The 26,884-nt window shown below is 44.2% G+C and overlaps 1 protein-coding gene across 1 annotated transcript in view; it reads right to left on the reverse strand.

Moving 5' to 3' along the window:
• The window catches only part of LOC142491315 (interferon-induced GTP-binding protein Mx2-like), a 52,518-nt gene that overhangs the window by 18,111 nt on the left and 7,523 nt on the right, over positions 1–26,884 (reverse strand). The window contains exons 4-8 of the mRNA XM_075593702.1: positions 26,343–26,480; positions 22,187–22,341; positions 21,323–21,461; positions 17,947–18,145; positions 9,493–9,571 (exon numbers count right to left, since the gene is read on the reverse strand). Coding sequence (XP_075449817.1) covers positions 9,493–9,571; positions 17,947–18,145; positions 21,323–21,461; positions 22,187–22,341; positions 26,343–26,480 — 710 coding nt within the window. The remainder of the gene's footprint in view (positions 1–9,492; positions 9,572–17,946; positions 18,146–21,322; positions 21,462–22,186; positions 22,342–26,342; positions 26,481–26,884) is intronic.

Here is a 26,884-nt window from a genome sequence, read left to right on the forward strand (position 1 = left end):
TTAACTTTTATATAGTCAGTATTACAGTACCAGCTTCACGCTTTTAAAACTTTGCCACGCTATTATTTTGGACAACATGCTTTTATTCCACTTCATGGTTAATGGAAAACACTACAGTATGTTATGCATGTTGTTCATATTTAATCAAAACGGAAGCAAATGTTTTCATATTCATACTCTACTGTATGTTTTCATATTCAATACATTTTCACATTGTTATACTGTAATCACAACTGTTATATTTTATCAATGATGTTGCATTTTGCAGTATAATTAGACTTGCATGGGTAATTAATTCTAACAAACCACAAAAATAAATATTAATATCTTTATTCTATATTTATTATTCAAAACATTCAACTTTTGCTAGGCTTGCTCTGCTTCTCATACTGTTTGTTGAAATATCCCACTCTCACAAACATTTTAAAACGGTTATGTGTACAAGGATTGAAGGACGCACACACATTAGACAAAAACTGACTACTTTTGTTGCAAAGTGCATTCGAGTCATTATTCTTAACTCCCCCAGGCCCTGGGTGTTTCTTTAAAAAAACAAAGACATTATTTTTGAGCCTTTTGTTCTTGGCTGAGTTTGACACGCATGCGCATCACACATCACAAAGTTGCACCTCCTACCCTCACAAAGCAAAATGCATTCAGCTGTTATCGACACCTCCCCAGGACGAGTCATTATTTTTCAGGCTTTGAATTTGGCCCGTGGAACTACTCATCCCTCTGACCGGTTTAACACGCATGCGTGATAAGTCCTTCATGGGGATTTGGCCAAAATGACTTCACTGCCAGTGTGAATGTCAAGTCTGGAAAAAAAGCAGAAGCACACCCGCTCCAGCACCCAGGATTGTACAGCTCCCAGACATCATGCTGAGAGAACTGCCCCAGAGCGTCTGGGATAAATTCAAGATCAGATGTGCTGGTCTACCACAGAAATATGCCCAGTTCCTCTTTAAACACCACGCCAGTTTTGAGCTGTACAGCGAGTGGACCCACAATGTCAATTTTTACGGCAATAAAGACAAGAAGGCTCTTCCTGCAAATTTAAGGAACTCAATTATGTTACCACTGTTATTGCTAGAACCGTGAGAGACAGCATCAATGGCCTTTTCAGGCATACTGTCGCGGCCGAGTTTATTCTAACATTTGCCCGGTCTCGGCCGCGACAGATACCGGGCGCGCGCCGAGGTGTCCCGTGCACACGCCGGAGCCTCGGAGGATCGGTCCTCCGATCGAGGCACCCCCCCTCTCCTGGTCCACCGGGTCCCCCGGAGCCCCCCACCGCCATCCCCCACATTAGAGGAACCCAGGGCTCCCTCGGGGAGCCCTGGGCATGCGCGCCATGCGCGCACGCTCCCGATGAAGCGTGACCGCACGTTGATGACGCGCAGCACGCCGAGGGAAAAAAACGAGCAAGCCGGGAAAGCTCGAGCCGAGTTAGAATAAAGTGTGCCGCCTGTGTACAAGGGCTCTTAGTAGAGTGAGTGTAGTGCTCAACAATCAGACTCGGTTCCGTCTGTAGAGAATATATAAATGAGTATCCAGATGAAGATGGAGTGTCCACAGTAGAATAATATAATTGAGCTTGAGGGGACAAGTGTCTAGTGGAGTCCACGTGACACCCACATCAATTGACACATCAATAAACACCCAACCAGAATGTGGATATATGTGTAATGTCCGTTGTGTACAGGATATATCATAAGGCACTGCGGCTCTTTATCTGTACACTCCAAGGGACACTCCCAGGCGCTCCATCAAATTCTTTGACGACTGATGTTTTTTATCTAAATACTGTTAATAGACTGTAGTTGATTGTTTAATGTTTTTTTTCTATTTTACAGTTTAGCAATGGACAGTAATGGCGGCATGGTATAATAATTTGGAGCTGGGTGAAGACACGCTGCAGGAAATAATGTAAACTTCTAGCAAAACCTAATGCTTATTGTTAGCATGCATCATTTTGTTGGATACAATTTGATTAGAGCTCCTTTTAGACGAGGATACACAGTAACATTTTTCCCAATAGAACGTAACATTGTTGTGGCAAGGAGTACAGCAGAGCACACGAAATCGGCTCCGTGATTTATTCGAATAATGGCCGCTGCAGCTGTATTTTAAAAGAATCAATGAGGTTACTGTATTGGGAGATTCCGATACTATATGCTATTGAATAAAGATCCATCTAAGGAATTTGCAGGAGAGTTAAAAATACGCATAGATAAAGGAAAAATCTAGGAATATTAGAAGAACAAGAATTAAAATTCCTGCTAAATGAAAAACCACAATTTCCAATTTTCTCCCGAAAATACATAAGAGTTTATCTAGTCCCCCCGGGAGACAGATAATATCAGGGATAGACTCCCGGACAGCTAACCTTTCTGCTTACATTGACAAACTTTTGTAAAAATATGTCTAACTATTAAGACCATATTTGAAAGATTCCACAGAAGTTCTAGACATATTAGAAAAAAAAAAAGCTGTGTGTGCTGTGCACGCGCATAGTAAGTGAAACTTCTTTGACTTTTGTCACAGAAATTGTATTTGTATTGGTGATGTTTTAATTAAAAATCAAAATACAATTTCAGTGACAAAACGCAAATAAATTTGACTTATAATGCGCGTGCTCGGCACACATCCCCTGTATTAGCTATTTGCACTAAGTGTGAATTCCTTGTGTGTATGTGTCTCAGTCAGTGTGTGTGTGTGTGTGTGTGTGTGTGTGTGTGTGTGTGTGTGTGTCAGTCAGTGTGTGTATGTGTATGTGTGTGCGGGGGGGTGGGTGCGTCAGTCAGCGTGCAGGTTCAGTCAGTGTGCGGGTTCAGTCAGTGTGGGTCAGTCAGTGTGGGGGTGGGGGTGGAGGGGTCAGTCAGTGTGCGGGGGGGTGGGTCAGTCAGTGTGCGGGGGGGGGGGTGTGGGTGGGTCAGTCAGTGTGCGGGGGGGGGTGGGTGGGTTCAGTCAGTGTGCGGGCGGGTGGGTGTTCCAGTCTGTGTGTGTGTGTGTGTGTCAGTCAGTGCGTGTGTGTGTGTGTTAGTCAGGGTGGGTCAGTGTGTGTGTATGTGAGTCAGTGTGTGTGTGTGTGTGGGGGGATGTGTGGGGTGTGTGTGTGGGGGGTGTGGGGGTGTGTGTGTGTGTGTGTGGGGGGGGGGGTGTGGGTGTGTGTGGGGGTGTGTGGGTGGGTCAGTCAGTGTGGGGGTGTGTGGGTGGATCAGTCAGTGTGTGGGGGGGTGTGGGTGGGTCAGTCAGTGTGTGGGGGTGTTTGGGTGGGTCAGTCAGTGTGCGGGGGTGTGTGGGTGGGTCAGTCAGTGTGTGGGGGGGTGTGGGTGGGTCAGTCAGTGTGCAGGGGGGTGTGGGTGGGTCAGTCAGTGTGCGGGGGGTGTGGGTGGGTCAGTCAGTGTGCGGGGGGGGTGTAGGTGGGTCAGTCAGTGTGCGGGGGGGTGTGGGTGGGTCAGTCAGTGTGTGGGTGGGTCAGTGTGTGGGTGGGTCAGTCAGTGTGGGGGGGAGTGTGGGTGGGTCAGTCAGTGTGTGGGGGGTCAGTCAGTGTGTGGGTGGGTCAGTCAGTGTATGGGGGGGGGTCAGTCAGTGTGTGTGGGTATGTGGGTGGGTCAGTCAATGTGTGGGGGGGTGTGGGTCAGTCAGTGTGTGGCGGTGTGTGGGTGGGTCAGTCAGTGTCTGGGTGGGTCAGTCAGTGTGCGGGGGGGGTGGGTGGGTCAGTCAGTGTGCGGGGGGGGGGTGGGTCAGTCAGTGTGTGGGGGGGTGTGGGTGGGTCAGTCAGTGTGTGGGGGGGTGTGGGTGGGTCAGTCAGTGTGTGGGTGGGTCAGTCAGTGTGTGGGTGGGTCAGTCAGTGTGCGGGGGTGTGTGGGTGGGTCAGTCAGTGTGTGGGGGGGTGTGGGTGGGTCAGTCAGTGTGTGGGGGGGTGTGGGTGAGTCAGTCAGTGTGTGGGGGGGTCAGTCAGTGTGTGGTTGGGTCAGTCAGTGTGTGGGTGTCCAGCTGCAGCCAGGGGTGGGGTGTAACATTGCGCACCACCTCTCTCCCCCCCCTTATGCAAATTCTGAGCGCGCGTGCGCACACACACACAGACATACAGACACACACACAGAGACACACACACACCCCGCACGCAATCTGCGCACACACACCTCCCGCGGGGTACATGCGCCCGGCACGGGCATGAGTGACCGAGGCCCTGTGCCACGCAGGTTGCGCCCGGGTTTGCGCCGTGTGCCACCGCTTCCTGCGGGCGCAAGGGGCCCGCGAACGCCCGCGGCAGTGGAAAGCTGAATGGCGTCGTGAGGAGCGTGTGGGTGGGACGACGCCGCTGCCAGCCTCTTCTGCGCATGTGTGGCGTCCGTCAGCGGCGCCATCACAACTGCGCATGCGCAGCATGGCAGCGGTCGTGGAACAGTTGGGCCGCATATGTCAGCAGCCGGGTGTGTGGGGGTGTGTGTGTGGGGGGGTGTGTGTGGGGGGGTGCGGCGGCGATTAGGAGCGGCGCCGGCGGCGACAGCCGCCGCATGTGACAGGGGACAGGGGACAGGGGACGTGTGAGCGGAGCGGTGTCCATTTGGTGACGTCACTTCCGTTTCACATTTCGCCCCCCATCTATCCAGTTTTGCTCTATCAGGACTAGGTGCCACGAAAGAAGTTTCACTTCAATATTATATGGAATGAAAATTATGTTTTAGTGTGAATTGATTTTGCCTCCTTATACACTTCTATTTTACATCATCAGGGATGTGAAGCAGTCAACTATTTACTTTCTAAAGATGCTGAGTTACCAGAGATCCAAATTACGTTTTTAATTGAGAGTAACGCAACCCAAACCACAAACCTGAATCTCATCCTGGGAGTATCCATATAGCCCCACCCCCTCCCAACACTGCCCACAATTTTCAATTTGGCCCAGTATCCGAAGAGGAGATTACACAAGCACTCCTGAAATTAAAACTAAGTAGCCAATGTGGACCTGACTTACTACAATCTAAGTTCCTAAGACTTGTGCCCCAGCAATTGCCAAACCAATTGCTTCCATAGACAACTCTATCCCTTCTGTAGGCCATATCCCTAAGACCTGGAAAACTGCCAGAGTTGTCCCAATCTTCAAATGTGGGGACAAAAACACTGTCTCAACTCAAACTACAGGCCAATCTCTCTTCTCCCAATACTATCCAAAGTCATGGAAAATGTGTTCACTCCCAATTAAGCGATTACTATACCAAGGCAAATCTCCCTAGCCAATTCCAATCTGGCTTTCACCCCAAACACTCCATGGTAACTACCCTGTTAAAAGTATGCAATGAAATCCAGTGGAATGGAACGGGGACAACTCACTGGTGCAGTATTCCTAGATTTTGCAAAGGCTTTTGATACAGTTGATCATGCTATCCTGCTTAACAAACTCCAGAGCTCTGAAATAGGGAAGCATGCTTTAAACTGGTTTCAGTCCTAACTATCAGGCAGATCCCAACATGTGTCCATCTCAGGCTCTAACTCCAACCCCTTGAATATCACCTGTGGTGTCCCGCAAGGCTCTGTTCTGGGGCCCCTACTCTTCTCAGTGTTCATCAATGATCTTCCCACAGCTTGTAAGGAAGCTTCAATACACATGTACTGTATGCAGATGATACAATCCTATATGCACACAGCCATAGCCTCTAAGACGTTGAACACATACTTCAGTCTGACTTTTTGAGACTTGAAAACTGGATTTCCCAAAAACAATCTGTTTTTAAACACTGACAAGACTGTAACAATGGTATTTGGGACCAAGACTAAATTTTTAAAGTTTCCAGTGACTGAGCTCCAGATCAGAACCATCGCTAACACTACCCTAACTCCTGTTACTAGTTTTAAATATCTGGGCATATGGTTTGACTCCCACTTAACATTCGGAATGCATATTGATACCCTGACATCCAAAACCTATGCCAAACTAGGTGTACTTTACAGGAACAAATCCTCCCTAAGCCTGCTGGTCAGAAAGCGTATCGCACAGCAGATGCTAATGCCAATTATCGACTATGGAGACACAGTATATGGCTCGGCACACAAAATCCACCTTAGCAAACTTGACACCCTCTACAATTCAATTTGTCGTTTCGTTCTCCAATGCAACTACAACACACATGACTGCTCAAAGAACTAGATTGGTCATCACTTGAGTCTAGGCGCAAAGTTCACCTTTCCTGTCTTGCCTTCAAATACTTTCTGGGCAAGCTACCCATCTATCTGAACAAGCTCCTCACCTCTACCACATGCAGCACTTATCATCTGAGATCAGACTCCAAAAGACTGGTCATGGTCCCAAGGCTCAACAAAGTATCCGGCCGCTCCTCCTTCTCTTACTGTACACCCCAAAACTGGAACAACCTACCGGAGACTCTCACATCCACCACCAGTTTAAGTTCTTTCAAAACTAAGTCTGCCTCACATTTTAATCTGGTCTGTAACTATTACATACGCCTAGAATATACATCTCATCTAGCTGTGCATGCAATGTATTGTATATAATGTATACCTTGTTCATTTATGTAACTGTATTTGTAACCATGTATTATATGTCATTAACTATGTCCAGGATATACTTGAAAACGAGAGGTAACTCTCAATGTATTACTTCCTGGTAAAACATTTTATAAATAAATAAATAAATATTATTTTTATATTGCAGAAAAATTTCTTTTGGTTTGAAGGAAACCACTATCTTCAAAAATGTGGTAACGCCATGTGGACCAAATTTGCGCCGAGTTACGCCAACCTCTTCATGGGATTCTGGGAAGAGGAGCGCATTTGGTCCAAGGCGGGGCCTGGCGCAAACTTGGACCTCTGGCGGCGTTATATCGACGATATTATAATGCTATGGCAAGGAGACCAAAGGAGTCTAGATATTTTCTTGGAAAAAAATCAACCAGAATAACAATAATTTAAAGATCACATCTATATCAAGCGAAAAAGAACTGGAATTTTTAGATCGCACTATTTATATTAACGATGGGAAAATTAAAACTAAGTCCTTTTTAAAATCTGTAGATAGTAATAATTATATTTTACGTTCCAGCTGCCACCATCCCCAGTGGATGGATAATGTACCCTTCGGCCAATTTAGAAGAATGAAACGAAACTGCACAGATGATAATACCTTTTTAAGTCAATGTGAAATTTAAAAAAAATAGATTTTTACAGAAGGACTATGATGATGAGATTTTAAATCGAGCTCGAACAAGGGCCGATGGATTGCAGTGAAAAGAATTAATAAAACCTAATAAAGAGAAGTCAATTGTGAAAAATAATTTTGACACAGCTTTCCTTTCAACTTACAATAGAAAGGCAAAAAAGATAGACATCATTATTAAAAAACATTGGCATGTTTTATTACATAATACAGTTTTAAAAGATGATATCCCTAATAAATCGAATGTAATTTAAAAAAAGCACAGAACCTAACGAATAAGCCCAGTACGCTTAGAAAAATGAAACAAAAAGAAAAAGGTTGGTTACAACAACTGGGAGGTTTTTATGGATGTGTGTCCTGCAAAGCTTGTGAGCACAAATTAGATGAAAAGAGGACTTTTAAATCAAATAACAAAAAGGAGTTTTTTTAAATTAACAAATATATGAATTGTAAATCAGAGGATGTTATTTATTTATTTAATGCCCTTACGGTTTACAATATGTAGGGAAAACAAAAAGAGCAATAAAAACGAGAATAATTGAGCATTTAAGCAACATAAGACACAGTGTTATGACACATAGTGTGTCTAAACACTTCGCTCTGCACCATCAATCCAATCCTAGAGGCTTAAAATATGTAGGAATTGAACATGTGTTTCAACAATGGAGGGGTCGAAACAGACACAGAGATTTAGGGAAGCGTGAAATGTTTTGGATCCACAAATTGAACACTATGATACCAAAGCGTCTTAATGCAGACTTTGAAATAGGACTATTTTTAAACTAATGTGATATTTTGAAACCCCAGTGTGAAGCATCTTTCGCCCCTGCATGTTTGTGCTCTCTCGTGCTCTCTCTCTCTCTCGTGCACTCTCTCTCTCGTGCTCTCTCTCTCGTACTCTCTCTCTCTCGTGCTCTCTCTCGTGCTCTCTCTCGTGCTCTCTCTCTCTCTCTCTCTCATGCTCTCGTGCTCTCTCTCTCTCTCGTGCTCTCTCTCTCTCTCGTGCTCTCTCTCTCATCGATTTTTGGAGTAATGTGGTTTTATTAGCATATTGTATATGTATGTTTTTTTAGTGTTTATGTTCATTGTATTAATTTATTATTGAATGAGGTATTTTATTGATGTATTAAAGTTCCATTGAAGAGACCAAACAGATACTTATCCAACAGAATTTGATCACTGTGTTATGTTCTCATTGAGAGAACCTGTGATCAAACTGCTGTTATTAATTGCACATGCTTTAAATATGTTCAATCCACTACGGGGTATTATGCTTTTCCTGACGAAGCTGACCAGTTCAGAGAAACGCGTTTAGCTATTGCCTGCTGCACGCTGAGACACTAGGAGGCTGTGCCGGGAGGACCTGCCAACCCACGACTGCATCTCTATATCCCTGATCCGAGGAACTGGACGTGACACTGTTCCAGCTGGAAGTGACGCGATACGTCAAGCCGGAGGATCTTTGAGCTACTAGACTCCCGGGAGACAATTCAGAGACTGGCAAATGGCGTGAATTACTACCTCCTCGGCGAGCAACGACCTCAAACACCCAACACTGTTTATATGTTCATATTATATGTACACAATGTGAGTACATATATACTGGTTTTTTCTATGTAAGATAAACTTTCAGATTGTTCTGCACAATCATTTGTTTTCTTCTCCTCTTTTCCTGAGATCATACTGCAATTACATATTCCAATCCAGAAATCCGGATATCACATTCTCTGCCTGCATAACTTTTCTACACTATAAGCAGGCTCTCTGAAGGAGCCGACCCCTATTTCCTTCAGAACTATTAGACAATATTGCACTATACTCTTTCCTTCTCTTTTGGGGTGATCCTGATATATACGCTCCCTCTTGACCCTGGACAAGTCTACATTTCAATAGGGAATCCCAAAACAATTCCCACCAGAGGTTGAGATTGTTCAATCACCTAACATTCCTTTATTGTTATTTTTATTTCACTATATTTGTGATTATTTAAGAGCATTTGATTGTCACACTGATTGGTGAAACAGATTATTTTTCACTTACTGAGTTTTTATGTGGGTATAAGCGCCATTCAAATCACTTTTGTGTCTACATTGGTGGATGTGACAGTACGTCTTGAAAAATCAAAAGCTGCGCTTTGTCAATGAAGTCTTCCAGGCAAAGCTACAAGGAGACCATCAATAACTGGGACCAATTACTATCTGTTATTCTTCCATCGAAGTAAAACTTGATACACAACAACCAACAAACTCTGTAGTAGTGTCCTCGGAAGTGAGAGTCTTATGAGTCATTGCCGTAGTTTGTATACTTACAATGATATGTGCCACCAGCTCATTGGTAAGTGTTTCTGCCAGAAAGGGAATTGTAGCGTGACCTTCTTCCAGAAGAACACTAGAAGAAAAATATTGACATAGTGTATGATCATTGGTAAAAGTGAAACTTGTCCCCAGTGCAACAGTGAAGGGAAAGTTTCATAAACCCACTCATTCTATTTTTGTTTCCTTTACCATGCATTGCAAACTCCTCAGGTTCTGATGAGGATGTATATTCCAACACAAATTGAGATATTAGCAGAACATGATTCAGTTGACATTTTACAAGACTGTGTCCCTGTAGACGGACGCTCACAGAGGTACACAATTGGAGACTTTTGTAAGGTGAAATTATAACAAGGCTTTATGGTGCCTTTTCCTTAATATCAGGAAACCATCCAAACACAGGGGGGGGGGGGGACAAAGCTTCTATTCACTTGGGAGTATTTCTAGTGAATACTATGCAATTAATTCACAACTCCATTAGATAAGCATGTCTCCCAGCCCCAAACACATAGCATGAAATGAACAGATATAAAAAGTCTTGTTAATAAAAGTCTTATCTGTTAGCTGCTGTAGAGTAAGCTTCTCTGCTCTCCTGGAACCGCACCCGTGTGTGCACAGAAAATGTCAGCATCCAGGTTTAGAAGTCTTATTTGTCAGCTCCAGAGATCTGTGTTTTCTTGGTCAGTCTCTCCTGGGAGACTCAAGAACCTCTGCTCTGTCTCCAAAGTTCAGCTCACAAGTGAGCTAAGGAGTCACTTCCTGTCTCAACAGACAGGCTTTTGTAAGCAATCTAAATCAGGCAGGTGGTGTTTATTAATTGACTACCAGCAGTTAACCACCACACTGCTAGATTAAAGGCACATTACTTGAACAGGGATTACTCCCCTGTTACATACCTCCCGTTTGTGGGAAGCTCAGGCTTGCCACGGCCAAAGCCCATCCTTCCACTCTCATTCTAGATATCTCTGTGACTTGAATGAGAGTGGATGGAGGAAGAGAACCCTCAGTCCTGCTGGGATTGGAGCCCTTTCTCCAGTTTATTCGTGTCTCCTCCTGAAGGTGTTTGAGATCAGCACCCCTCAGTCGCTCGAGGAGGACTTTTTCCAAGTATAGTCTTTTTTCTACGTGCGCGGTCATGAGATTTCCTTTGCGTCGGGTGCTCGTCTTATTGTAGGCATACTGTATGGCAGCAGTTGCAGAGCGTTTAAAAACAGCCCTTTGAGTTTTCTGCTCTTGAAGCTGTCGCTCTGCCCTTTTCCCACTCAATGGGGTTGCTAGTTCAGCCTCTTTGAGATTAAGCTGCAATTCCACACCCACTTCCAGAGAATGTCCCATCTTTTCAGCTTCATCAGCTATGGATTCTTCTGGTTTTAATTCAGCACGTGTACCTTCTTTTGTTGCCTGCTGGGTGGCTGAAGGTTTTGCTAGTGCTTGTTTAGTGCTTGGTTCAAATTTTGCAACCTTGTCTTTCAGATTAGCGGTATTCCCAGCTCTCACTGTACCCTTGTCTTCATGGGTTTTTGAGGCTGTGGGATACTGACGCTTAGTCAGGGTCAATACTTGTCCTTGTAGGACTGTAATCTCATCCACGAGAGATCCCTGTTTTTTAGTGCGTCTTGCAAGTCTCTTCTCAGGGAATTTATCTGCGCACTTTGCTTTCTTTGAGTCTGTATCAGTGTCTCCTTCATATTCTGGAGCTCTGTAATTTTTGTCATCAAGGTTGCCGCTGCGTCTGTTTTCTCCTTGGTGTACTGACTCAAGGGAATGGAACAGTCTCTCTGTCTCTCCAGCTGTAGCATTTGCAGTATCTAGCTCAGTCTTGAGATCGTCCAATTCTGTTCTGGCTAAAGAGTACATTGCGAGCACATATTCCTGTAGCTTCACGTTATTTTTCTGTAGCTCTGTGTAACCATCTTCCTTTTGTTTCAATTGTTCACGGAGCATATCACAGTCATGCCTGGCATTTTTCAGTTCATCTTCAGGGCTGCTCAAGGGATCATCACTCACTGGTTCCGGCTCCACTTCCCTGGGATGGTTGGTTGAGGGTTCCTCACTGTTGGCACCGGACAGACACTTCTTTGTGGTACACGACTTCTGCCTTGGGCCCTCTGGATATTCGGTTAACTGCAGGACGAATTCTCCATTTTCTCTAGGCTGCAGGGCAACTCGGTCCCCCTTTACCTCCACAGGATCTGCGGACGTGTCTGTTACTTCCTCGGTAATTGAAGAACCGCTTTTCTTTTTCCGCTTTTTTGTTTTGGTTGACTCCGTCCCATCAGGAACACTGGGGTCTCCTTCTTTATTTGATACTTTAGCAGCTTCATTATATACGTCAGGCTTTTCTTGCAGTTGCTTTAGCTGACAGAAATATTGGGTGATCTGCTGCTCCCGCTCTTTCTCTTGTCGACCATATTCATTATCATAGAGGGCGGTCTTTTCTGTTCGTGCCGAGTTCAGGCACCCCCACCATTCTTGGGTTGTTTTGTGGGTGTGACTCGGTTCGGGTTCCCCGTAAGAGATGTCTTCCTCTTTATTGGACTGGAAGGGCCACTCTTCCGTGGGGTAGGGTTCATTACAGGAACACGGCATCTTGTCCTCCATTTTTAGGCTATCACGTGTAATATTCTTCCTGACCTCAGGAGGCGCTATTGCAGCTGTTGCCACAGTATTTGCTAGAATCCCCAATTGTGGTAGTCCTACAGATGGGCATATTTTGCTTGTAGAGGTTGTAGCTCTCACAGGCATCTCTGTAGACTTTTCTTTCTTGGGTAATTTTTTTTTTACAATATCAGCAGTACTGTGCATGCATTTTCTCTTATCAGGTATACAAGATGTGCAGTTGCTAGGTAAAAAAGTCTATTTGCTTTACACCATTTACTTGCTAGGTATAATCTCTCATTAGGTATGCTGAATGTGTGGTTGCTAGGTAAAAACTTCTGTTTGCTTTACACCATTTACTTGCTAGGTGCAATGCCTCTGCTTCAGCAACAGAATTTGGTTTTCTGCCTGAGTTCAGTAATTTTCAGTCTTATCTTTGGGTATTATGGCATTCACACTTCACACTTCACACTTTGGGTGTCTGTTTTGCTCCCAAGATATATACAGTACCGACACACTTTATTCGAGTGTGGTCGGTACCGCAAGCCGGGAAATCTCCCGGCTTGCTAGTGGCCGCCCCTCGGCGTGCCGCGCGTCATAGACGCGCGGTCACGCGTCTTCGGGAGCGTGCGCCCCCTGCACGCGTGTCCAGGGGCTCCCCGAGGGAGCCCTGGTGTCCCGCGATCGCGGGACAGCGGCAGGGGGTTCCGGGGGACCCGGCGGACCCGGTAGCGGTAGGGAGAGCGCCCCGATCGGAGGGCGCTCTTCCGCTGCTTCGGCGCGCGCCCGTCACTCTCGGGCGCGCGCCAGGCTACTGCTGTGGCAGAGAACGGGCAAATGCTCGAATAAACTCTGCCGCAGCAGTATAGGCAGACTTTTTTACTTGCAGAAAAAAAAACATTCTTTGCAGTGCACTATTTCTTTCATTCCAGGCAGGGTGACTCAACACTCAGCAATTGGCTTTGAAATACCTTTTACACAGTTCAGCAATCCCTTTTTCCCCTGTAGGGCAATTTTACACTCAGCATTTGTTTGCTAAAAATTCCCCTGCTTCAGCACAGTCTTGTATCAATTTTCACACTTTTCTGCATATACTCCATTCACAGCTGGTAGCCCTATGCGGTGTGGCAACCTTTATTTGCAAAATCAGTACCACTCGTGGGTCACCATCTGTATTCACTGCTTCAGCGAAACTTTTGAAAACAACAAACACCTATCCCTTTTTAAGGGCTGACTCACTTCTTGAACCCTGACTATTGCTGGAAGGCAAAACCCCTATTTCAATGACCATATTACACTTTGTGATAGGCAAATAAGGTTTAGCTGCTTCAGCAGTCTCTCTCCTCTTGGGATTGGGGAAAAGAGTCCATCTGTGGTTTTGTAAGTTTCAGTGCAGTATAAGTTTCAGTGGTGTGTATCACTTTAACTCTGGTCTCTGCTGCCTGAGAGTTTTTTTTTTTTTAAGTTGCTCAGACTGTTTGTAGGCAAAAAGCATTAAAAAAATTTCACAGAAAAAATCTCCGGTCCTTTCTAACTTCAAAGACGACCTCTCATCCCACTTCAGACACCATATGTAGACGGACGCTCACAGAGGTACACAATTGGAGACTTTTGTAAGGTGAAATTATAACAAGGCTTTATGGTGCCTTTTCCTTAATATCAGGAAACCATCCAAACACAGTGAGGGGGGTGGGGGGGAACAAAGCTTCTATTCACTTGGGAGTATTTCTAGTGAATACTATGCAATTAATTCACAACTCCCTTAGATAAGCATGTCTCCCAGCCCCAAACACATAGCATGAAATGAACAGATATAAAAAGTCTTGTTAATAAAAGTCTTATCTGTTAGCTGCTGTAGAGTAAGCTTCTCTGCTCTCCTGGAACCGCACCCGTGTGTGCACAGAAAATGTCAGCATCCAGGTTTAGAAGTCTTATTTGTCAGCTCCAGAGATCTGTGTTCTCTTGGTCAGTCTCTCCTGGGAGACTCAAGAACCTCTGCTCTGTCTACAAAGTTCAGCTCACAAGTGAGTCACTTCCTGTCTCAACAGACAGGCTTTTGTAAGCAATCTAAATCAGGCAGGTGGTGTTTATTAATTGACTACCAGCAGTTAACCACCACACTGCTAGATTAAAGGCACATTACTTGAACAGGGATTACTCCCCTGTTACAGTCCCATTCATGATGCAGAAGCAAATGCCATCAATATGTTGCCAAACCTGATTTTTGTTACACTAAAAAGAAGACGTTTGCTTCAGCCAAGTATCCTGAGCAAGATTCATCACCTAGTAAGAGATAGTCTAGAACGCTCTAATTATTATGGTACTATTTGATGAATGGAACATAGCATTGTAACAGGTAATGTAAGATCCCATACGGTACTTAATAAGTGAACTACTGCCTTACAGTCCATTCACTTGAATATGCAATACGGCGTCTTCCAGCATCGGAAAGGTCCCTTATGGCAATGGACGGCTTAATAAATATTACTCAAGATTATGTAATGCTACTAATTCAAGTAGGGGCAGATTCACTAACCTCGATATGGGTTTTTGCACTACAACCTCACGTTTACTGATTTTCAAATCAATGGCAGCGATTGCGAATAGCAGGGCAACAACCCGTATGGGAGTTTAAGGACTAGGATTAAGCATTTTCTAAGCGTGTCTCAGTGATTTATCTACATAGTTATTTGCGTTGGTTTTTCTTCTTATTTTTTTTATGCTTACAAACTTCATGAAAAGGCTTGAAATTACACAAGCGCTCCTCAAATTAAAACTAAGCAGCCAATGTGGACCTGACTTACTACCATTTAATTTCCTAAGACTTGGTGCCCCAACCATTGCCAAATCAATTGCTTTCATAGTCAACTCTATCCTGTCTGTAGTCCATATCCCTAAGACCTGGAAAACTGCCAGAGTTGTCCCAATCTTCAAATGTGGGGACAAAAACACTGTCTCAAACTACAGGCCAATCTCTCTTCTCCCAATACTATCCAAAGTCATGGAAAAATGTGTTTACTCCCAATTAAGCGATTACTATACCAAGGCAAATTTCCCTAGCCAATTCCAATCTGGCTTTCACCCCAAACACTCTACCGTAACTACCCTGTTAAAAGTATGCAATGAAATCCAGTGTGGAATGGAACGGGGACAAGTCACTGGTGCAATATTCCTTGATTTTGCAAAGGCTTTTGATACTGTTGATCATGCTATCCTGCTTAAACTCCAGAGCTCTGAAATAGGGAAGCATGCTTTAAACTGGTTTCAGTCCTACCTATCAGGTAGATCACAACATGTGTCCATCTCAGGCTCTAACTCCAACCCCTTGAATATCACCTGTGGTGTCCCGCAAGGCTCTGTTCTAGGGCCTCTACTCTTCTCGGTGTTCATCAATGATCTTCCCACAGCTTGTAAGGAAGCTTCAATACACATGTACTGTATGCAGATGACACAATCCTATATGCACACAGCCATAGCCTCTCCGACATTGAACACATACTTCAGTCTGACTTTTTGAGACTTGAAAACTGGATTTCCCAAAACAAACTGTTTTTAAACACTGACAAGACTGTAACAATGGTATTTGGGACCAAGACTACATTTTTAAAGCTTCCAGTGACTGAGCTCAAGATCAGAACCAACGCTAACACCACCCTAACTCCTGCTACTAGTTTTAAATCATTCGGGATACACATTGATACCCTGACATCCAAAACCTATGCCAAACCAGGTGTACTTTATAGGAACAAATCCTCCCTAAGCCTACTGGTCAGAAAGCATATCGCACAGCAGATGCTAATGCCAATTATCAACTATGAAGACATAATATACGGTTCGGCACCCCAAACCCACCTTAGCAAACTTGACACCCTCTACAATTCAATTTGTCATTTTGTTCTCCAATGCAACTACAACACACATCACTGTGAAATGCTCAAAGAACTAGATTGGTCATCACTTGAGCCTAGGCGCAAAGTTCACCTTTCCTTTCTTGCCTTCAAATACTTTCTGGGCAAGCTACCTGTCTATCTGAACAAGCTCCTCACCCCTACCACATGCAGCACTTATCATCTGACATCTGACTCCAAAAGACTGTTCAAGCAATCCCTCCAGCCAATTAGGCGAGGGAAGCCCATGACCAGGGGGCAAGCCCCCTCCCCCCTCACCTCGCTAGGATCTCTGGGTCGCCGTCGCGACCCCTGAGGGGGGGTGGGGGGGGCAGGCCAAGGGAGGCTTCAAAAGAGGCAGCTGGGAGCCGAATCTTCCATTCTGCTCCCGGTCTGCGGCAAAACTGAGTCTGTCATTACTTGTCTGTTTATATGTGGGTACCGGTTCCAAGTGGGAGGGGGAGGGGGTCCCTCGCAGCCTCCCTGGTCATGGTCCCTAGGCTGAACAAAGTATCCGGCTGCTCCTCCTTCTCTTAACGTGCACCCCAAAACTAGAACAACCTACCGGAGACTCTCACATCCGCCACCAGTTTAAGTTCTTTCAAAACCAAAGCTGTCTCACATTTTAATCTGATCTGTAACTTCTACATACGCCCATAATATATATTATCTCTAACTATGCACGCAATGTCTTGTATATAATGTATACCCTGTTCACTTATGTAACTGTATTTGTAACCATGTACTATTTGTCATATTAACTCTGTGCCCAGGACATACTTGAAAACGAGACGTAACTCTCAATGTATTACTTCCTGGTAAAACATTTGATAAATAAATAAAATAAATAAATAGATTTGTTAATAGGCATCCCATATGAATGTTTGCCTAGCTGTGAAGCAGTACATAATAAATACGGTAATAAAAATCCAATTTTCTGTAGCAGATTTTCATGAAAGGAATAAACTATGAGAAAAACATTCTCTCTAGTTGCACTATTACGCCTTTATTCAACATGATAATAAGTAAGGTGAAGCACAGTAAAAATGCATTAGTCTATGCATTGTTAACTATATGTTTGCCTTCTTCTGACCCTTTTAAACAGGGGCACACATCCTATTGTTCTAATCGTGTGGTTACAGAGGAATGCACAAACTATGCCTTCTACATAAAGCTTTGTTGCGATTACAAGGGTGTATGCAGCTCACACGTTGATAAAAAAAAACGCATATGAACAAAATGAAAACAAATGGAGAAGGAGCGGCTCAGTGAGTAAAGATACTGACTGGCACTGAGTTTGAAGCAGGGGAACCTGGTTCAATTCCCCATGTCGGCTCCTTGTGACCTTGGGCAAGTCACTTTATCTCCCTGTGCCACAGGCACCAAAACATAGATTGTAAGCTCCATGAGCCAGGGACCTGTGCCTGCAAAATGTCTCTTTATTAGAACATGCTAATATTATTATTATTATTATTATTATTATTATACACTCTCTTTTCTGACATCTAGTGTAGTTTCCTGAATAGGGACCCTGCATAACTCTGTGTGTGGTTGTATCAGATCCCCATGTAATATACAAAAATAAAAATATCATAACGTCTGAGAATGTATACAAGAGGCCTTTTCCTAATAATGTATGTAGTTGCTATTCATCAATGTTGTACCAGGAGAATAAATTGTATTCCTATCACACTTTCAAGGCCAATGACACCGGTTTGTATATTTCACAGGAGTCCGTGCAGCCACCTCTTAGTTGAAGTCCCAGAAGAGTATTTCTACATCACATCCATGGAAACTAGGGCTATTTTCCTTTCCCTGTAACAGGACATCCAATGATAAGGTGATTTTACTAAGAATGTCATTAGCAAAAGTTGCAGTGAAGCCCACAAACGTACCCTCCACATATTCCCAGGGCAGGAGCAATAAAATAGCCAATGGCAAAGTACATGTACGTAGGTTTTACCTAAAGTGTTCGTGCTCCTCAAAGAAGGTCTTCTCTTTCTGCAAAGCATCATGCAGAGAAAGGTTGTCCTGGATTTCCTGCTGCCCGCGACATTTGACAATCATGTAACCTTTTTCGAGGGTGTAAACCAGGTTTCGGACAACGCTAACAATGTCCTGCTCTGCTCCTCTGTCAACCAAGTCTGGTTTAGTCAGGATCCCTGCAGAGGAATCAGACCGAGAACACAGTGTTAGCGCATAGAACATGCAATCCTGCCGCCTTCACAATGCAATTTGACTAGAAGAAAACAGGACTAAAAGACAGTGGCACTTAGATTGTAAGCTCTTTGGGGCAGAAACTCCTTTTCCTATTGTTTTCTGTCTTAAGCGCTTATTCCCATTGTGTTATAATATTATGTTACGTGTATTGTAAAGTGCTATGTACCTGGATGGCACTATATAAATAAAGATATACATACAGTATATATGTAGCCAGGTCCTCTCTGGTCCCCCGGTCTTCCGTTTCTGCCCCCCCTTATCTCTGCTGCAGCGGGTGATGTGCAGGGATGTTGTGCCGGACGAGGGCATTGCTGGAGCACCGTGCAACCGCCATGTTGGTTATGCGTGCACATGCAGTGAGTTGCGCATGCGCAGATAAGTTCCCAGTGTGGTGGCCATCTTGCTACACCCTTGCGCATGCGCAGAAGGTTCCCCGCGACGGCCATTACACCCAGTTGCTCCACATGGGAACTAAAGCTCCCAGCAGCCTGAGGGACTGTTCATCAAATGGCGCAAATCAGCCAAAAGGTCTGTAGGATGTCCCCTGCAGCAGATAGATATATTTCGCGTGCTGGGTACCATGTTAGTCGGAGGTGGGACACAGATAGGTGAGGGTGTATGTGTGCAGGGGTCTGTGAACTCCTGCCCTAGGCCAGACAATCACCATAGGCCTCGACTCCCCTGTAAAGCGTGTACAGGGACAGGCCCTTAGACAGGGACACTGCCCCATTAGTGTTTAGTACTAGGGATATAGCTGCAACGCTGTGCAGCTCCGGCAGTCTGTGGTCTGGGACCAGACCCATCCTGCAAAGGTATGTAGCCCTGTGTGGTTTGGGCTATAGGTCTGCCCTCCTCCTGGCAGTAATCCCTGCGTAAGGGCAGGTTTGCCAGGATCAATCATGGGGTTTCCCCACTTCAGGCAGTACATTGAGGCAGTTAAGGCAGGTCATCAGGCTCTGTGTCCAATCAGAAGACACAGGGGTGGTGCCTGTTGGAGCTACTTAGGGTATTGCCATTTCCTACTTAGAGAGAGTCTGTCCCTGGAGTGGAAGGGACAAGAGTGACACAGACCGAGCTGCCAGGACTGGCAGGCTTGAGGCCTCCCTCCAGGGAGTGAGAGTGTGCACCACATACCTCCTACCATGCCTAGAGGGTAGGGGAAGTGCTAGACCCACTCTTGGTGCCCTAGGCTGGGAGTGAGGTCAGGGACATCCTGAGGGAAGACAGTCTGCAGTGTAACCTGTCTGCTAAGGAAGAGACAATAAAGACCTTGCACTTTTATCTATACTCCTGCCTGAGAGTGAAGGAGGGGAAGGAGAACTCTCTTGTAGGTATTTCACCCCATACCGCTGGGGGCTGCAGGAGATGGAGGCGCTGCACCAATAGAAGAAACGGAGGCACAACCCCAGAAGCCTGTCCTGTTCTCCTCATGTCAACGTGGGAGACTCAGGGCCCCCTGTTGCCAGCAGATATGCACCACACAGAGACATGTAGCCTGAGCATTAGACTCCCTAGGAGACCCTATCTGAGATTGGGTGGGTGTAGGAGGGTTACAGTTGGAGGCGCTGCTGAGATAATCAGGACAGGATTTCAGCGAAGCAAAACAGACAGAGTTATGTATGCTTCCAGAGCAAGTGCTGAAGAAGGAAGGGCATCAGAAAATAGGGGTAGTCAGGAGAGGCAGTCCGCTCGCAAAGCACACCCTAGGTGCCCTAAGAGGGTGATGTAGAACTGGATACAAGGCTATAGCTGTCCTAGTCACCTTGAGGCAGATAGTTGTAGGATGCCTAGGGGGTAGCCTGGTTAACTTGGGACAGGAACTTCTGTATAGGATCTGCACTATGAGTGGCCAAAAGTAGGTTGATGCCAAGTACTGCAGGGAAGCCCGAGTACACTAGCCAGTAACCAGAATACACACGCAGAGTACTTGTATTGGTCTGCAATTGTTTGCAGTATGCACATAAGAGAGAGTTTTGCCTAGCATGGGGTATGCCATGAGTTTTATCACTGGTTAGAGCTTACATTGAGTGTAGTATGTACCAAGGAACGAGTTGCCCTGAAGGCAGTGAGAGTAGCGCTACCGTGAGCCTAGTGGGTTAATCAAAGATGGCAGCTGTAGGTACATGTGCCCCGCGTGGCACTGAGGAGTTTAAAATGGTGACTGCTATGCCAGATCATGCACCGCGTGGTGCAGAGGATCCAAAATGGCGACTCCCGCCAAGCCTAGATTGCGCACATGCTGCATGCAAGCAGGCTGTGCGACAACTGTTTGCAGAGATGTGCAAGGGTCTGGCTCCAAAACCAGAACCCCACCTAAAGAAGGGAAGTGGCGCGCCCCCTTGGGCAGTGACTGGCCAAAAGACGAGCCCATGTCACGCAAAGAAGCTGAGTGCCCCGCCTCTACCATCCACCAGTGGGAGGGGGCACGACAAGAGCCAATCACAGTGTTCCACCCAAGCTGAAGGAGGAGCAGGAAGTGAGCCACAAAACACTCACTCTTGTTTGGCTGGCGACAGAGAAGGAGCAAATTGTCGAGCAAGCAAAAGATGGCTGATCTGAGCGTGTCTACATATCAGCTTCCAGGAGGCTTCCTGGATGTGGAGGTTGAGGGTCGCGAGTACCTTGGGTGCCTGTGTCTACAATGCAGGTTACCAGGGCCCGCGCCAAGTACTACAGCATGATGCCAGCAGTGTGGCATATTCTACCTCTGGCCTACAGAGCCATTCCCCACCATTGTGACTCAGCGAGAGGGATCTCAAGTAACACTGATCGAGGTGGAGGAAGCAGATGCGAAGGCTGCCCTAGTCCCATACATCTCCCATGCGGTAGGGATCCAGGCTGAGCTATCCAGAATTTCCCCAATGGAGCAGGCCCGCTTTATACCCATACCAACTAGATATGTTAAGGAAGTCTTAACATTTCTTTGACACAATCTTGTTCCAGGCCAGCCTGTGGGATCGTACCTTCAACCAATAAAAATATCACCCTCACATAACAGATGGAATTCAGTTTGATTTTCTGCCACTGGCAAAGTGACTAGTAACCTATGAAGCTAACAACTTTGGGAAACAAACGGTACAGTATGTGTAGTCTTTAGGATATAAAACATTTCCCATTACCTAATGTTCTTTCTCCAGAGGGGTCCACATTTCGAGCCATTTCAAGGGCTTCGGTTGTCGCTATATCCACGTTACTGGGAACCACAACCAAGTTGATTGTTTCTTGCTTTTTGATGTACTTCTTGATCATGTTCTTGATCTACAACGAAATGTTTGTGCGTTATATAAAAGTGTTAGCATATTTCAATCATTTTTTCAATTTGAGGAAGCACTTTGGATTTAAGTGATCACAATTATCTTGTGGTTGGTTTAATGCTCATTCGTTTGAGTTTTCAGCATTTTGTAACTACTATATGGACATTTTCATCCCTTTAACAGTCGTTTTCTGATGCATCCCCTTTATCCATCATTCAACATAAAAGACTAAGAGGGTACCTCTATATACTCCAAAAGCAACTATTCTGGCCGCTTTTAGTAAAAGATCTCCATAGGTTTCAATGGTTATTTGCATACGAAAATGGCATTTTTGACATATGTAGAAAATAGCCCAATAAGGACATATACATTTTTTGGGGGGAGAACATCTGGTGAAATTTAAGGGCAAATAAAACACACCATTAACTGAAGGAAAAATAATGTTTTTTTCATAGGGATTTTTTAAATTGATACAGTACATCTGCTATACTTTTTCTGTCATTGAATTACACCGCTTAATAAGTTACACCCCCTATTTTTATCCTCATAGACAACTTTAAAACTTTTCTGTTTAACATCATTGCAAATTAAAAGTATGTAATGTGGTATTAAAGCATTAGAAGTAAATGTTTTATGGTGTTAGCTACACATTTTTAAACTATTTGTGCAATAATACTTAATTTTATGGCTGAATAAACAATCTGATATAGACTACAGGAGCTGTCAAACCTGATCACCAATATCCTTGGGCTGATTGGGTAAAGCAACCCTTGTGATCCCAGGCAGATCAATCAATGTCAAGTCTGGAACATCTGGAGAGGTGACCTCCAACGTTATGAGCTCATCGCTGATTCCATTCCCATCACCAGCAATAAAGTTCTGTGCTGTGAACAAGAGCGAGACAACTTCAGGATTCAACAACTGGAGATTCATCAAAGATCAACAAGGAATCTGAAAACAAATCTGCATGATCACAGTGCATCGCTTGAGAAGTACAACAAATACAGGCAATAATAATAATGGCACTTGAAAAGATTAGAAAGCAGCTTGTTCATAAGCATATAGTATAATGTATATTGTACTTCGCCAAGCAAAGCAGAAAACAACTACAGTGGTTGCAACGCTGCAGAAGGAAATGACAGAATACTGTAACTGTCACTTATTACTTTACATAGTCGAGGGTGAAGATCATCCTGAATGTCTAAAATATTATGAGCAAACTGGAATAAAGACTCAACAAACCATACTTCCTAACAGGTTATCAAACTTGTATTCCAAAATAGTAATAGGCTTGTTCTGTCATCAATACACAGTTTAAAAAAAAAAAGATGCACTGTTGGAACATGCATCACAAGGCAATATGTGTATAAAAAACAACCACGTTTCACAGGTGATACTGTACAGCAGGGGTGGTTAAGTCCAGTCCTCAAGGGCCACCAACAGATCAGGTTTTAGGGATATCCCTGCTTCAGCACATGTGAGCCACAATCAGTGGCTCAGTCTTTGAACCTGACCTACCAACTTTTTAACGAGATCGTTCCCACCAAACTTCCACTCATTATTTATCAGAGTTTAGAACTACTGCACCATATTTTTATTTGTATGGTCTCTTTTTCGGTTGGAATACTTCACCCCCCCCCCCTATTTCAAGAGGATCCATAAGAAGATCTGCTGGGACGTTTCATTTGGGCTTTGAGTAGCATATATTCCTTCATTTTTATTACCACCTTTTCATCTTCAATATATATATATATATATATATATATATATATATATATATATATATATATATATATATATATATATATATATATATATATATATATATATATATATATATATATATATATATATATATATATATATCACATACATGAGCTTTAGCTCATATTTTGAGCATGTTATATTATTTCCAATTTGGAAGTATACACGTCGGTTTACTATATTATTTTTTTATAAACACTTTCATTTTGCATGGAAATTATTTTGATATTTTAAGAAGTGCCTGGTGCTTTCTGTTTTTAGTTACATAAAATTAGACCTGATGGTAATGACTCAGATATTAAGTTGGTGTGGCGCTAAAGTTTTTACACCAGTCCTATTTTTGGATATCTGATAAAACTGTAAATCAGGCCAAGAGTCCTAGTTAGTAAATATTCTCCAGTATGTTTCCACAGGCCTCATTTACTAAACAGAAAATGCGCTAGCAAAATACACATTTGCACTGAAAATGTGAACAGAATTCTTATAATAATGACTTTTATGCATATATTTTAATTCGCAATAACTGCAGAAGAATTCCGTCAAAAACGATAGATACGATTCTGGTATTTTTCACAAGAATGCATGATGCATGTTCCTCATCAGAATAAATACATTAATATAATAAATGCACTGTGTAAGCACATTTCCAAGCAAATAACTGGAGCTTGCACATGCTTCAGCAGAACTGATCTCAAATTTATGGAAATCGCAGCAGAACAGGTCTTTCCAAAGCGTCACAAAGGGCCAGTTGAAAGCAGGGTTGCCACCTCTCCGGGTTTGACAGGAGATGCCGGGTTCCGGGCACTTATCTCCGGGCTACGGGTTGCCGTTGTCAATCTCCGGGTGGCAGCCAGGTGCGGTGTGATGCTTCGGCGTCTCCGGCATTCTCCGTTATTTTCCTGCAATTCCCCCTCCAACTGCAGTGAACATGGCAGCACAGTGTCAAATGACGGCGCTGCCATGGCAACCGGAGGCTACGGGACGTCATGCCGCTACGCGACGTCACGCTGCCATTTGACGCCGCGCAGCCATGTTCACTGCAGTTGGAGGGGGAATTGCGGTAGGATGTTGGGAGATGCCGCCGCACCACGCCACACCAAGTAAGGGAAAAAAAATTTCTCCGGGTTGGCCTTCAGTAGAAGGTGGCAACACTGGTTGAAAGTCATAGATGTTATAGCTACTGATGGTGGAAGAGTGCATCTTATTTGAAAAGGAGTGGTTAGTAAGAGTTGTGTTATATAGATTACTTTCAAAACATGACCAGGGGACCTTTTGCAGATGATTTCCAACAGGGTTGACATTCCAGGTGGAATAAGCAAAAATATAATTTTTTTTAGGTAAATCGAAGGAATGGTCAAGCGTGTGACAACTACACTTTAATACCAAGAAGTGCAAAATAGTAAGCAACCAATGTAACAAAGCAATGGGGAAAGGTTGCTTGGTATTGGGTTGTAAAGAGAAAGGTATTTGGAGAAGAAAGAGAGAGGTAGTGATGCTACTTTATAGATCATTGGTAGGACCTCACTTGGGGTACCGGCATGGATGGGCGGGTCATAGAGAAGAGGGCCTGGATGGGAGATGTAGGGAGAGGAAGAAGGAGGTATTGGGAGGGAGAATGATGTATTGTGAGGAGGGTGAGGAGATATTGGGATGGAGAAGGAGGTATTGGGGGGGAGAAAGGAAGAAGTAGGTATTTGGGGTGGGGGAGGTAGAAAGAGGTACTGGGGTGAGATAATAGGGGGGAAAGGAGCTATGGGAGGGCAGGGCTATGGTGGGGAAGACAGAGCTATGGGTAAGAATGATGTAATAGAGTGATAGTACGAGCCTGGGGGGAGTAGGTATGGGCCTGGTGGGGTATGTATGGGCCTATAGGGGAGTAGGTATGGGCCTAGGGGGGGGGGGAATAAGTATTGTCTGGGGGGGAAGATATGGTCAGGGTGGGGGAATAGGTATGGAAGGGTGGGGCCTGGGGGGGAAGGTATGGGCTTGGGGACTGAGTAGGGTATGGGTCTGGTGGGGGAGTAGATATGGGGAATAAGCATAGGCATATGGGCTAGGAGAAAAGGGGGAGCCCTGGTGAGGGCACGTGACCATGTGGTTAAATAGTTCTGTTAAGGGTGATGCCAGCATGCCTGTAAGATCTTTTAATATCCTTTGGTGTATTTTAACTTGTCTACTTTGAAAATGTTACTTTCTCCTCTGTAAATGTCCACCTCTTTCTATCTACGGTGTATTCCTGTGCCCTAACTGTGGTCCCATCACCTTCAACCACGAGGACTCTGCGAAAATAATTATGAAGGTTATCTGCTATACCTTTGTCTCAGGATAAGGTTCAGGGTCACCATTCATGTATGGACTAGGATTGAGTCCTTCCCAGGAGCAGCACTACATCCAGGGACTGTATAAATTATTTCCCTTTTCCTCGCTTGCACTAGTGTTCACTTGCATCACTTATAAATGATATTTGCACTCAGTTTTCTTTTGGTTATGCATACCTTTATGTCACTCAACATCACCTTCCTTTGTTTTTAACCTATCACGTATTTACCTAAAAATTCTCTCCCTTCTTTGCCGACTGAGCTAGTTTCTCTTCTGCTTGAGCATTTGCTCATCTGAGTACTGTATTTGTTTAGCCAACCTCAGCCTAACCTGATATAGTTCTCTGTTTCCTTTTCTGTGTCTGCCTACATTTCCTAAAATATGTTTTTCTTGCTTTTACAACACCCGTCACCTTTTTTAAGAATCATATTTGCTATATTTTTCTTGTGCTTTTTCTAATTTGCATGCCACAAAGTTGGTTTTGGAATTTAATCTTTTACATTTTCCCACTGCTCTTGCACTCAAATACCTTCACCTTCCCAAATAATTCCTTATTTTTTACCCATCTAAAAAAGTCAGCCCTCCTAAAATCTAATAACCTAGTGTTGTGTGGTATGACGCAGAATTGGTCACTGGAACCTAAGCGCTCACTCAGAATTACAGTAATGTCAGTGGCGGTTTTCCTATTAGTCGCTGGCTGTGCTCTGTTTGGCACACTACTATCTGGATACTTGAAAACTAGAGGTAACTCTCCAGATATTATCTCCTAGTAAAACATCCCACAAATAAATACGCACCTTACCTTTTTTTATTTCATTTTCCACCTCCAAGGCACTTGTGAGCATTATCTCTAGATCCCGATATTTAAGTTTCCCACTCCAATCTGTCTCCTTTCTGGCTTTTTTGAGCTTGAGCTCCAGTGGGCACCGTGTCACAATGCCTGTAAAAGTGTCAGGAAAAAATAGGTTTCAGAAATTCAGTAATAAAACTAAATGCTGTGACCTGCCTTTCTATAGCAAGGGAGGGATTGCGTGGAGAAATCGTAACGTCAGGTAAATGTCATTATGTTTTAGATCATTAAATCTAGATCGATTGCAGAGGTTTGGTTGTTATTATTATTATATGGTGCCTCATACTATTAAATGGACTCCACCTTATTTGAGTCTACAAATCCGTCAACGGATTGTACCCAATGGCGGTTTTTATTCATTTGCGCGGAATGAAACTGGAATAATCCATTGACGGAATTTATACAGCGGAACGGATTTTCGGGGAAAAGTCCACCAAAAATCCGGGAAACGGATTTGGGCTGATTCGCTCATCTCTAGTTCTGCGTTTACAGCG

Source organism: Ascaphus truei, chromosome 3 (genome assembly GCF_040206685.1).
Source record: "Ascaphus truei isolate aAscTru1 chromosome 3, aAscTru1.hap1, whole genome shotgun sequence".
Taxonomy (NCBI): Eukaryota; Metazoa; Chordata; class Amphibia; order Anura; family Ascaphidae; genus Ascaphus; species Ascaphus truei.